Genomic DNA, 13,317 nt, shown 5'->3' on the forward strand with positions numbered 1-13,317 from the left:
TGTCTTCCAATTCTAAGCTAACAATAAAATCCACTGCTGGTAACTTCCTTATTGAACATCATGAGAGGGGAAAAATCTAAACATTTCTAAAATCTAGTACATATTCAAATGGAGAATCTATCACTGTAAAATTATGCATGCAGCCATTTTTTTCTGCTGCTAACTCTTGCTACAAACAGTGGTTTGGCACCACAGTGAGTTCTGGAATATAAAAAGGGTGCGTGTTCTGATCATATCTTTTACAGTCAGGAGAGGAGGTGAACTGTATTAATCTAAGGCACAAAACTGCTCTAAATCACTTCTGGATTGTCTCACTGAAGGGAAGAAATGCAAATAGCCTAGAAAAATGCCACATATTGGTAAATTCATAGACAAAGACTGTACACTCAGTGGGTCTTACCTTTGTTTATTTGTATCTGTAGAAGTCTCCAAGTCACTTTGAGCAATTTATTCAATTGCTTACTGTTTAACTTACAGCCATTGTGAAGGGGGAGCTTACAACCATCGTGGAGGGTCTCTATCACAAACTTTCTAATCATATCTAGCCAATGAGAATCCATTTGCAGTGTTGAAGCACTCGCCAATGAGACCATGATTTCACATAAGGTTAAATTCAACATGAGATGATCAATGTTTGACGACGTCATACAATACTTGTTGCTAAATGAAAGACAGGGAAACAGTTTTTGAAAACTGGCACAAAGCATTATTCAATAGTGAAGAATTCTACTGGGGCCCATTACTCTATAGATATTTCAAATAAGAAGGCATATACTCCAAGGCATTAAAAGTTTCAACAGGTTCCACTGCAACATGAACACAGAAGAGTAAGCGTCTGAATTTTTCCTGGTGGCAATGCCAAAAAGCAGAAGGAAAACTTGCAAACCCAAGGCTCACTGGGGACTATTCCTGGAAAACTATAATTTAGCACATATTTGAACAAATGCCAGTATAAGAGAAAAGTGCTGGTTGCATCTATCAGTCTTTCATCCACATAGGACAAGCACAAATTACTATGGAGTACACAGGTATCTCTCTCCAGTTAGTTGGCTTATGCAATACCATACATCAAAACACATCAAAAAAACAGAACTCAATCAAATTAATTGTCTGAAAATATTCTCTTATGAACAAAACTGCATTATGCATTACTTATGAAGGAATTACTGTTACTCTGAGTTAACAACAACAAAAATTCCTTACAGTGAGGATTATTTGGGGGGGGGGAGAAAAATGCCTGTCAATCAACCAACTGCTGAGCTTTCTCCACTGCTACTCCAGGATTTTTCTATGGTTGTGAAAATTTAAGAACTCGGATCACAACCTACTGATTATCTGAAAAGGGAACCGCTCACTTCTGACTCTCCTGGTCTTATAAGCAATACCTTTTCAAGGGCTCTTTCTTTCGGTGCTTGCTTGTTTCTTGGAAAGAATAAGGAAAATGAGACATGAAATGGTGCTTGAAGTCATTCAGGTAATTTGCTCGAAGCCACACTTCCTGTAAGAAAGACACCACACATTAATAATTTTCTCCAAGTGCTAAGAGTTTTAAGGAAAGGTATACAAATAGAAAGATCATAAGGGGCTAATTTATGGATTTTTTCCAAACTTGATTAGGTAAGAGGACAAGGATGCAAATAATGTCCTGTGACATATCAGTTCAGCAACTTCCGTTTCTTACCATTTCATCCTGATCTTCATTTTGCTTTACAAGCTTCCACAACAGGTATATGATACCAAGTACTTGCTCCATTAGCTGCTGAGATCCAGGTTCCAGAAGATTTCCAAGAATGGGAGTCGCAAGTTGTGCAGGCGATGCTTCAATCCAACAATTAAGCAGCAATGGAATTATAATTTGAATAAATCGTTTTAAATTCTCAGGAGATGACAGGCCATTTTCAACACTGCCTGTCATACTTACCAAAGACCTAGAACAAAGGCCAAAACATTCTTTACAAAACTACTGCACAGAAAGAAATGTATTTACAGTTATAATTCTACACACAGAGACCCAGAATAAGCCCTGTTTGACACAGTAAGACTTATTTTGAAGTCGTATACACCCGGCTGTATGAGCATGTATGAAAGCTGGTCAGGAGAACAGCCATTTATACAAAATGATGTCAATTTGGAGGAGACCATGTACAGGTTATTTACAGTTATAATTGTGCTATTGTTCTTACATTGCTCCATGAAAGTGAGTGGTTCATGAGAAACATGTATAGGCAGTAGCCAATGAAAACCCAGCCTCCTCAATTTGGGTGCAGAAAGGTGGGAGCCACACTCCTTGATGCATAAGCATAACTCATGGGCCACCCATATGAATGGCAGCCCAAGTCTGCAGTCTTCTCAAAAGAGGCTCTGCACAAAACCCACGTGTGTGACTGCACAGCATTACTGCAATAAGCCTCACTATATTGCCATGGTCAACAGCAGCCAGCTCACTACATTTCACATCAGTGACAAAGCATGAACCTTCAAACATGTTGTAAGCACGCTATTTCTTACCTTAGCCGGAAGGATGAATGAATTCTGAGTTGTGGGCCACCATTTTCATACAACTGGATGTGTTGCTGGCCGCTGGCATATTCCTGCCAATTAACATGCAAGGAGTTTCTTGGTACTTGTGGGTTGTCATTTGGCTCTTGTAGCCCTTCGCTGTCAGTTTCTAATTCACTGGATCCTTCCACCAGCACCTGAAGGAACTTTCGGAGCCTGACCAACACATTAAGCCTCCATTGCTGTGAAGTTACCCTACGATTAGGATTAACAGACAGCATCCAGCATATTTTCTCCTTATTTTTCAGTTGTTTTGACAGTTGTTGATGAGAAATAAGTTCTACAAAGTTATTCAGCAACACACTACTGCGATCCGTCAGGAGAGTAGGGTATTCCTCCAACAGAATGTCCAATACCTTCAAAGAATCCTCCTGAATTCCTTCACTGATATGAGTCATGGCACTAGAAAGATGTGCACTAAGTAATGGGAAAAATGGAGAGATGTGTTCAGCTCGTATTTTGGGAGCCAAGAACTTAAGGAGGCAGATTGCTGCTGCTCGTACAGCAGAATCTTTGTCTGTAAACACAGCTGCCAGCTCGCTTAGTATATTTGAAAGGTGTGCATCAATGATGAATGGATACTGGGACAGCAGATCTTTGAGTCCAAAAAGGGCACTTTGTTTAATTCCTGCACTATAGTGGTTCATTTGTGAAAGCAGATCCTAGAAGAAATACAGAGTTGGTAATTGCCTGAAAAACTATTTACATCACAAACTTATAACTATTACATTTGTGGTTGAAAGGTTTTATACACTTCCAAAGCAAGAAATAAAAGCAACCTTCACACCAGCACAGCAAAAACAAAGCATTACAACGTTAAGAAACCATCAGCCCCTTCTTTTGCACAACTGGGGGAAATAAGCTCACATATTTCAGTTAATTGTACCTATTTCTGCACAGGCTTAGGCTGCATACATCAAAACAAACATTTCTCAGAGGCGGAGCTAGATGTCACCTTTGCTGTTTAATCAATGTTTAGAAATTACTGGAATTCAAGCAGGAGACATAAATCTGCATTTACGTAAATGACAGAGTGTTTATGCTTTAAAATGCAAAGCAATCAATGAAAATCCAAGGCAATCAATGCTAAGATTGAATGTAACTTTATAGGTCTTCAGTACACAATCAGAATATAAATAAAATCCAGCCAGTTGCTTGGAAATCTTACCATAGTAGAACAATTAAAAATAAAACTAATGAACATTAGTCAAACACAGAGCAGACCTACTGAAATCCATGGATGCAAGTACTGTTAAGTTCATTGGTTTCAGTGGGTCTATTTGGAGTAGGACTTGGTTCAGTAGTGGGGAACCTTTGACCTGCGGTCCTAATCAGACCTACTAGGCCTGGCCATTTGGTCTGCAAGCCCATGTTGGCCAAGCCATGCCTACTTGCCCTGCGCTGTACACCAAATAGGCACCACCTATTAGTTGATTGGCAACACCTGCAAAGTCCTGTGCAAAGCACCATGCCCTGGACTTTGAAAATCCTGACACTCAGCTGATCATCATCACTTATGAAGCCCTGTGCCTAGCGCTCTGCAACCGCTGATAATCAGCTGATTATCAACAATGGTCACAAGGAGTCTTGATAGACTAGACCTGGAAGATGGACATAATACAAAGTACCTGAGAATCTCAATGAATTTCAGGAGAGAGCATACTCATGGTGCTACCTTGGGCAAATCAACTCTTATGGAACTCCCCTCTTCTAAAGGCACTGAAGGCTTCACCACTGTTGGAACTTTGCCACATGATGAAGACACTTTGTGACAGGAAGCAGTATTTAAAAGCATCTATCTTGTAACAATACAACTCATGAGATGGAGATGTTGACCACCACTGATATAGCTTTGGGTTAAGGAAGCTCACCTCATGACAACAAAGACACAGTAAGAGATTATTAGCTGAGGTTGTAAGGTATTCAGCAAGGGTCCTTGTAACTCTGATTTCAGCTTAACAATAATGCTAAAATTAAAAAGATTAGGTATTTTGAAATTTATTGTCTTCTCCAACTTATCTATGTAGCTGTCCAGATTCCTAGATACAATGTTTTGGCATCTCCAGTAGTACGTTAACCCTTGACAAAAGCTCACACTATATCAAAATTAGTCTCACAGATGCTAATGAACTCAAAAGTGCAACAATAATTGGTGGCATATAAATTCACATTTCACTGTACCTTTATGTTAAGCTTTCTATTATTTGTTGGAAGCACTCCATCCTCTCTAAGCTGCTCGGATAGATGTATGGCTCTTGTTTTGAAGTTTGTATCTGTTGCATTTTCTAGTCTAGGCTTCTTTTTTCCAACTTTTAGCTTCACCTTGTGAAAATCTTCTTGATGTTTTCTTTTCTTTGTCATTTTGAAGCCACTGTAGAAAAATATAGACAGTTGAACAAGTATGTTTAAGGGGGGAAAGTTCCTGCAACTAAACTGAGCAAACAATTACTCAGACTCAGTTTCTGAAATCAAAGTCAATTTCTGGTTTTCTTCAGGGTCCGCAACATAATCCAAAAAGAAACTGCAAAGTGTACACCCTTATGCTCTACTCCCTAATGCTAGTCACCTGAAAATCTAGAAAAGATTGCCTTCTTCATGGCACTGCAGCTTACCTGATGAAGTTTCTCTTGAGTTCAAGATGAAGTTACGATAGATCCAACTCTGAAAATTCAGAGTGTAAGGTACTGTGATGGACGGCAAAAGAAATTCTGTGCATCTCCACATACAAAGGGTTCACAACATCAATATCAACATAGCCTAGCACCTTCACATTTAAAAAAAGAGGTATTAACAGTTGAAGGCTTTTACATGCATCCCCCCACTGAAGCGAGGGTTATGTTCCAGGCCCCTGCATGCATAACTGAAATTGCATAAAGTGCGGAGCACCCTTTAAATGCTCTCTGCAATCCATACAAAAAAAAGACTGCATTCAAAAATATCCACAACTAGAATTGAACCTCCATCAGGAGGCTGGAGGACATGCGGGAAAGTGGCGGCTGCTACTACTGCACTACCCTGCACATCAGCTGCTAAGACGGAGAGACTGAGCAGCTGGTCTCTTCGGGGCTTCCTCTGCCCTTATTGACATCCTCTTTGGGCTCCGGGGAAGGTCTCCCTGCAAGCCACAGGGACTTTCCAGCTCTCTCCTGCCATTTCTGGGTTTGAACTGAATTTTTTTATTATTTCCTAACGACTGCCCGTGAGACGATGCCTGTATTAGTGAAGAGTATTGAATGCAAACTGGGAACTTTTTGGTTCAAAACCCCGGAGCCAAAATCACTCCCTCTAAGAGTTAAGCTGCAAATCTGTAGTTAGGCTGCTTGTTTCAGACCACAGGAGGAAGGTCACATAAGCAAAAACTCAACCAGATAAAAACAGAATTTATCAGCATTCAGGAAGTTAAGGTGCCTGGAGGAAGGGTTTTAGACTAACCTTCAAACTGACAGACCGGTTTTCCATATAAAGGAAACCTTTTTGGATAACTAGAGCGCATGGCTGTTTCAAAGATAAAACAGGGAGGCATATTCTAGCCCCAACTATCAGCCATATTTCTTAGAGCCATTGGGAGGTTACACCCCTGCATCTCAGGAACAACTCCACCATAATCAACCTAACCCCACCATATCAACCAATGAAGCAACTGCTGTAGGAAGCTTGCATTCCCACCTCCCTGCCAGAACATTGGGACCCAATGGCCAGTTGGCCTGGGACTGGGAAGCAGAAGGGGAACGCCACACATTGACATTGGCCCAGAGGAACAAGGGTGGATGAGCCAAAAGCATCACTTCTGTGCATGCAAAAACCACCAGCAAGGAAAGACCTGGCTGGCAGGAACTTTCACATAAAGGCTTATTTAGAACTCATCACTTTGTTCTGGGCATTGCAAAAACTTTTTTTTTACCATTTTTGCCCTCACTTCCGTGTGTGTGCATGTGTGTGTGAAGCTTGCAAGCCTGAGGACAGGGCCTGTCCCTTATTAAGGGAGGTGAATAAATCAGATAAAGGTACAAAGAGGCAGAAAAGAAAAGAGATAATGATTTGAAACCGGAGAGGGGTGTGGGGAGAAGTCCAGTGGCTGGGAACCTCTTAAAAGATATTGTTTTGTATTTTGGAATGAATGCAATATGTAAACAAAAACGTTCTAAAATTAAAATAAAAAAAATCCTTCCAGTAGCACCTTTAAGACCAACTAAGTTAGTTCTTGGTATGAGCTTTCGTGTGCAAGCACACTTCTTCAGATACCGTATCTGAAGAAGTGTGCTTGCACACGAAAGCTCATACCAAGAACTAACTTAGTTGGTCTTAAAGGTGCTACTGGAAGGATTTTTTTTATTTTGACTATGGCAGACCAACACGGCTACCTATCTGTAACTGTTCTAAAATTAGATAGATATGGGACACGGGTGGCACTGTGGGTTAAACCAGAGCCTAGAACTTGCCGATCAGAAGGTCGGCAGTTCGAATCCCAGCAACGGGGTGAGCTCCCGTTGCTCGGTCCCTGCTCCTGCCAATCTAGCAGTTCAAAAGCACATCAAAGTGCAAGTAGATAAATAGGTACCGCTCCGGCGGGAAGGTAAACAGCATTTCCGTGTGCTGCTCTGGTTCGCCAGAAGTGACTTAGTCGTGCTGGCCACATGACCCAGAAGCTGTACGCCGGCTCCCTCGGCCAATAAAGCAAGATGAGCGCCGCAACCCCAGAGTCGGTCACGACTGGACCTAATGGTCAGGGGTCCCTTTACCTTTATTTATATGTGTCTGTGTGTGTGTGTGTGTGATGCCCCCGCGTCTCAGGGCTCTCCCCTAAGCATGATTATCATCAGGATAATTATTATTATTATTATTACTACTACTATTTCCATACCGTCCTTCCATCTGAGGATCTCAGGACACAGGTTTACAATATAAAAGCACAAAAGTATAGTATCAAACAAACAAAACACCCCCCCCTCCGCGCGCCGCTTTAAAAGGCCATAGATGGTTTAATTAGCCAAAAGTGACTTTCGGAACGACCACGATTGTCGTTAAGGGCGAAGAGCCACAGCGTCCCAGGTAGGGCTGGAGAAGGGACTCCAAGCCTAAAACCCGGAGCGCCGCCGCTGCTGCCAGCCAGTGCAGACAGTACTGAGGCGGAGGGAAGCATTGTCCCGACGCGGTGTGGGGCGGGTTCCTCGCGTCCCTCGCGTCCCTGGCGGCCAAGCGAGAAGCAGCAGCAGCAGCGCGGGGGGGGGGAGGGGCTGTCACGGACCGGGGTGACCAACGGAAAAGCAAGAAGCGGGGGCGGCGCCGGCGCAGTGAAAGAAATAAAGCCCGCTTCTCCGCCCGCCCCACTTACCAACCTCCTGCACGCGCGGCCGGCAGCGACGGAAACGCGCTCGGGGAGTCCTTCCGGGTCACGAGGAGCCACGGTTTCCAGAAGCCGCCCGCCCAATCAGCAGGGCGGCTGAGTGGAGCACGTGACCCCAGCAGCTGCGTAGTCCAACTGGAACCCTCCTCCGGAGAGGGAGGCGGAGCGCTGACTGGGGAAAGCGCGTGAGGGGAAGGGAGGCTGCGCGCCTGGCGCCGCCTTCAGGAGCGGAGGTGGAACAGCAGCCTGACAGGGACTCGAGGCATCTTGCAGATAAAACTGAGAGCAGCTAAAAGCAAATGCGTATACAGTGGTACCTCGGGTTACATACGCTTCAGGTTACATACGCCGCTAACCCAGAAATATTACCTCGGGTTAAGAACTTTGCTTCAGGATGAGAACAGAAATCGTGCTCCGGCGGCGCGGCAGCAGCGGGAGGCCCCATTAGCTAAAGGGGTGCTTCAGGTTAAGAACAGTTTCAGGTTAAGAACCGACCTCCGGAACGAATTAAGTACTTAACCTGAGGTACCACTGTACCTGCACTGTACATATATATTTTAAGAAAGAAATAAAACATAGATAGAATTAAAACATTGTGCGCGCGCACACAGAGAGTATCATTAAAACCAGGGGTCAGCAAGGTTTATCTTGCCTGGGCCAGATCGGTCCCACTGTGGGCCGGATTGCGCACGAACGTGAGCGTGCCCACGATTTTCGGCATCTGCGTCTGCGCAGACATGATTTTCAGTATATGTGGATTCGCAGATGCGATTTCCTGCGCCACAAAAGTGAGTCTCCGCGCCGGTTTAGCGCAGTGTGAGAGCAGGCAGTTCGGTTCAGGGGTGGCTCGTGAGCCGGTCAAACAACCTCCGCAGGCCGCTTCCGGCCCATGGGCCTTAGGTTGCCTACCCGATTGTTGTTGTTGTTTAGTCGTTTAGACGTGTCCGACTCTTTGTGACCCCATGGACCAGAGTACGCCAGGCACTCCTGTCTTCCACTGCCTCCCACAGTTTAGTCAAACTCATGCTGGTAGCTTCGAGAACACTGTCCAACCATCTCATCCTCTGTCGTCCCCTTCTCCTTGTGCCCTCCATCTTTCCCAACATCAGGGTCTTTTCCAGGGAGTCTTCTCTTCTCATGAGGTGGCCAAAGTATTGGAGCCTCAGCTTCAGGATCTGTCCTTCCAGTGAGCACGCAGGTCTGATTTCCTTAAGAATAGATAGGTTTGATCTTCTTGCAGTGAAAGACAGGAGTGCCTGGCGTGCTCTGGTGCATGGGGTCACGAAGAGTCGGACACGACTAAACGACTAAACAACAACAACAACAGGCCTACTGACTGCTATTTTGCTCGTCTATTCCTGGCTGGTGTCTTTGGTAATCCAAGTGAGCCCAAGGGTTTTCCTATAACAGCTGCAATTGTATGCACACTTACACATCAGCTGTGGTGGCTGATGACATTTAGACTTGGTAGGGCTGCCATTTATAACCTTGTTTCCCCTTCAAAATGGGGCTTGTGCAGCACTTATTTAAGAACATGTGCTACAACACATGTGCAGAATGCCATAACTGGCTCCTCATAAACAAAAATTAAGAATGAACAGCTTCCATATTAGGGGGGCCAAAGTTCCAAAAGCAGAATTTCCCAAAAGTTGTGAACTTGAACACTTGGTACAAGGCAGTTTAGTTTTTTGCTCTTGCAGAAAAGTTGGTGCACACGTTGAGATTGACAAGAGGAACAAAGTACAAAGACCCTTGGTGGAGTTTTATTTTGTTCGCAAATACCCCGGAAAACCAAAGTCCCGCTCCAAGGGTTTATAGGAACTTGTGGATCACTTAATAAAAACCTGTTTTACAAATTTATACTCTAAGTGGTGGTCATTGGATGGAAATATACGCTTTCATAATGGACATTTGGCGGTGTCTGGAGAAAACTGTTGGGTTTATTGGGTATGGGTTACTTTTGTTTCAAAAATATAGGCAATTATTTTGAAAATAATACAAATAGTATTATTTCCCCAGATAGTCTATGTGTCTATACAGATCTCAGGCAGCCTTTCAGGTTAACATGGAACTGAGTGGCTGGATTGCTATCATGACCACAGAGGGAAACTGCACAGCTAGGGCGAAGACCCCTAAAGACAGATGGCTGGGTTTTCCTGGCTATAGGAATACTTTTGGATTGACATTGGCTTTGTGGTGAAGAGAGTCAGAGAATGAAAGATTGACAGAAATGTCTTCAGCAGCCTCACTAAGGTTCAAATATGATTTGATTTGATTCATTAATATCTATTATATTAAATATAATTATATGCTGCAAAGTGGCTTACAGACAAAAAATTACCACTGAATGATGGGTTTGATGCTGTTATTTTGTGTAGGATGGCAGCAACTTCATCAAAGTCCATGTTTCTTATACTTCTGAAAAATTCTGCAGCTATGTCATTGTCAGATGTTGCCGATGATTCTGGAAGAGAGATACTGGGTGTAGCTGTCTGAGTCTGAGTGGGTGCTGCCGAGCTCTCTGGCTTGTCTGATGTATGAATAAATGAATGAATGAATTTATTAATACGGTCATAGACCAGCATCAACACACACAACCACAAACAAAAAAAAAATCAGAAATACAGAGGACAATATGAATATAACAAGGATTTAAATATAAAAAATTAAAATTAATTATTAGCGTGCCCCCTGTAATTAACATTTAGGGGTTTGGTCATTATGGGATACCACTTGCTTCCTGCGATTAATTGCAGACGCACAGAATTTGGCTACATTTAATGTAGTCTTGGGATTCTTGTGCTCTAGCAGTAGTTTTAAACTATGGTGTTCCGATTCTTTCCTGGACTTTTGCAAAACAGGTGTAATAAAAGTCAAACGTATATCCTCATAAAGACGACAACGTAATAGTACATGTGAAGCAGTTTCAACTTCCAACGAGCCACAAGGGCAGACCCGTGCTGTGTATGGTTTACCCTCAAATCTGCCCTTGTCTGATGTAGGATTTGATAAATGTTCCTTAGAACACAGCTGATGTTGTGTTTCAGCATCAGGAGAGGCCTATTCACTAGGTACTTCTTTAATTGTGGACACAAACTAACCAATTTTATGTGTGCTAATACTGATGTTTGCATTCAACTGTGATGCTTTTCACTTAAATCGTGGCTTGAACTTCAACTTTGTTCCCATATCATCACTGGAAGGTTGAACAGGAGGTTTTTCTTTTAAAAAACTTGGGAGAGAAAGACAATCTATTAACTCCATTGTTGAAGGATACAAGGTAGAAACTTGAAAAGGTTCATGTTTCAAGCCAATCCTGTTTCTTAAATGTTCCAAATTGAAGCTTCCATGTAAGAAAAGACACAGTTCACATCTGCGTAGAAATGTTTCAGCAATTAAAAGCAGATGTGCTAGAACAACATTAATCCATTAAGATCACAAAACCTTCAGGTCAACAAATTATACTGACCCACAGTAGGTTCAGAACAGAACAAAAGAATTATTGTTTTACACAACATATTATTATTATTCAGTGGCATTCCTGGGCCAAGAAGTGTGAAAAAGCATTCTACAGTTTTGTGCAAATCTGAGGAATCAAAAGAGGGGGAAATCCTCCATTCAGGAGTGCACTGCAAATAGCTATGAGCACAGGCAGAAAAGAAATGAAAGCAGTGGGTGAGAATGGAAAGGAGAGTAGAAAGTGACAGTTGATCCATCCACCCCCGAAACCAAAACTAATAATCTGTGACCCCCAATGTGGAGCAGTTTGGAGCCCAACTTCTCCTGCAGCTTATCCCTGTATCAGGTGAACCCGAATTTACAGAGGAAGATAATTTAGACTGTTGTTGTTTGGGGGTAATGTCATGTGAACTATGCAAATTAAATGGAAATGTAAACAGCTGCAAACATGCAGGAAACTCTGTTGTGGCAAAGCCCAGGAGACAGCGATGGCCACTAACTCAGATGGCTTTAAAAGAGGATTAGACAAATTCATGGCTGCAAAACTGCAAAAGAGAATGCTTTGTGCTGCTTTCATCTTTCCCCCAGTCATCTGCTTGGCCATTGTGAGAACAGGATTCTGGACAAGATGGGCCAATGACTCTTCACATGTTCTTTTATTTTTTTTAATATGGAGTTTTATTGATTTTCAGTGTACAAACACAATTACAAAGAGTTCCCCCACATTCCAGCTTGCCCCCCTTCCTCCCCCGGAATGGATCAGTCCAGTTTGTGATTCTGGTGGATGCCATTCTTCAGGATGGACTGTTTTATAAGAGGATGCCAAATTTCAATGAAGACACTACCAGAACACATCTACATTACAGACTTTAAGAGTCAATCCCTCTCTCCAGGAAATTCAGTGTACTGTCATCAAGAGATAGCATTATCTAATGGAGAGCATCTTCCAGCATCCTTTCAGGTATACCTAAAAATAATTCATAGATCTTTCAATAGCATGAGACACAATACTTACATTATAGTAGTACGGAGTGACATTGTACGCATGTACCGTAAGTTGAGGTATCTTGATTTTCATTTCCCATAATGAAGGAGTCAAGAGTTAAGAAATCCACACATAACAACTAAAGAATATATGAAAAAAGCCTTTATTTTGACAAAATATGTTCAAATTATGGCAGTAATAATAGCAATAATATCCATCATCTGAGCAGCTTCCAGCAAATGAAAACATCAAACACAGCAAGACATCAAACATTAACAACTTCCCTATACAGGACTTCCTTATAATACCCTTCTGGCATTACAGCCAAGTTAACCTGAGTAGAAAACTGCTGTGGGACCATGATTTACCCCAGCTCGCTCCAAGGTGCAAGTGATGTGTTTAAGCAGCCCAAGGATCAAATCACTAGACCACATTGTCTGCCACGTTTAGCAACATAGCACCAGAATGCTCCAGTCCAAGTGGAGAGACAGTGCCGTCTAGTGGTTAGCCTGGGAGTTAAACCAACAGGAATTGCTTTGGGGAAGCTGGATGGTGGTCCCAACATGGCAGTAATTTTTTGTTAGCTAGGATATTTTCTCAAATTTCCAAGTGTGTCCATGGCCCCATAAATGTTTATTTTTGCTGAGGTCTAGGGGCTGAAAGTGAAAAATTATGAGGGCCTCTTCAGCTCATCACCCATAAGCAATACATTATTATTATTATTATTATTATTACCACTATTACTAATATTAATTAGCCACACTTTTGTGCATCTTTATACTGAAGACAGACAGAACAATAAACAGTTATAAGCCTCTATGTTGGAGCCTCCTGTTCAATATTCCTCTGAATACCAGATACTGGAGATAAACAACAGTGAAAGCGGGAGACTAATGGTTAGAGCATAGCATGGGGCTAAAGCAGCCTTGGCCAACCTGATGCCCTCCAGCAAGAGCCAGTTTTGAGAGCC

General features: G+C 42.6%; 1 protein-coding gene across 5 annotated transcripts in view; it reads right to left on the reverse strand.

Annotated features, from left to right (window-relative positions):
• Positions 1 to 7,970, reverse strand: part of TEX10 (testis expressed 10) — a 32,704-nt gene extending 24,734 nt beyond the window's left edge. Inside the window, exons 1-7 of one of the 5 annotated variants that reach the window (XM_080976607.1) lie at positions 7,892 to 7,909; positions 5,172 to 5,243; positions 4,741 to 4,930; positions 2,509 to 3,221; positions 1,682 to 1,928; positions 1,386 to 1,498; positions 401 to 660 (exon numbers count right to left, since the gene is read on the reverse strand). In XM_080976607.1, coding sequence (XP_080832733.1) covers positions 401 to 660; positions 1,386 to 1,498; positions 1,682 to 1,928; positions 2,509 to 3,221; positions 4,741 to 4,920 — 1,513 coding nt within the window. In that variant the 5' untranslated portion in view covers positions 4,921 to 4,930; positions 5,172 to 5,243; positions 7,892 to 7,909. Of the gene's footprint in view, positions 1 to 400; positions 661 to 1,385; positions 1,499 to 1,681; positions 1,929 to 2,508; positions 3,222 to 4,740; positions 4,931 to 5,171; positions 6,638 to 7,891 lie in introns of those variants that run through there. The other 4 variants (XM_080976608.1, XM_080976609.1, XM_080976606.1 and 1 more) reach the window with 4 other exon arrangements.
• Between the last annotated feature and the right edge of the window lie 5,347 nt (positions 7,971 to 13,317).

The sequence above is a fragment of the Podarcis pityusensis genome, assembly GCF_964106645.2.
Source record: "Podarcis pityusensis genome assembly, chromosome: 13".
NCBI lineage: Eukaryota > Metazoa > Chordata > Lepidosauria > Squamata > Lacertidae > Podarcis > Podarcis pityusensis.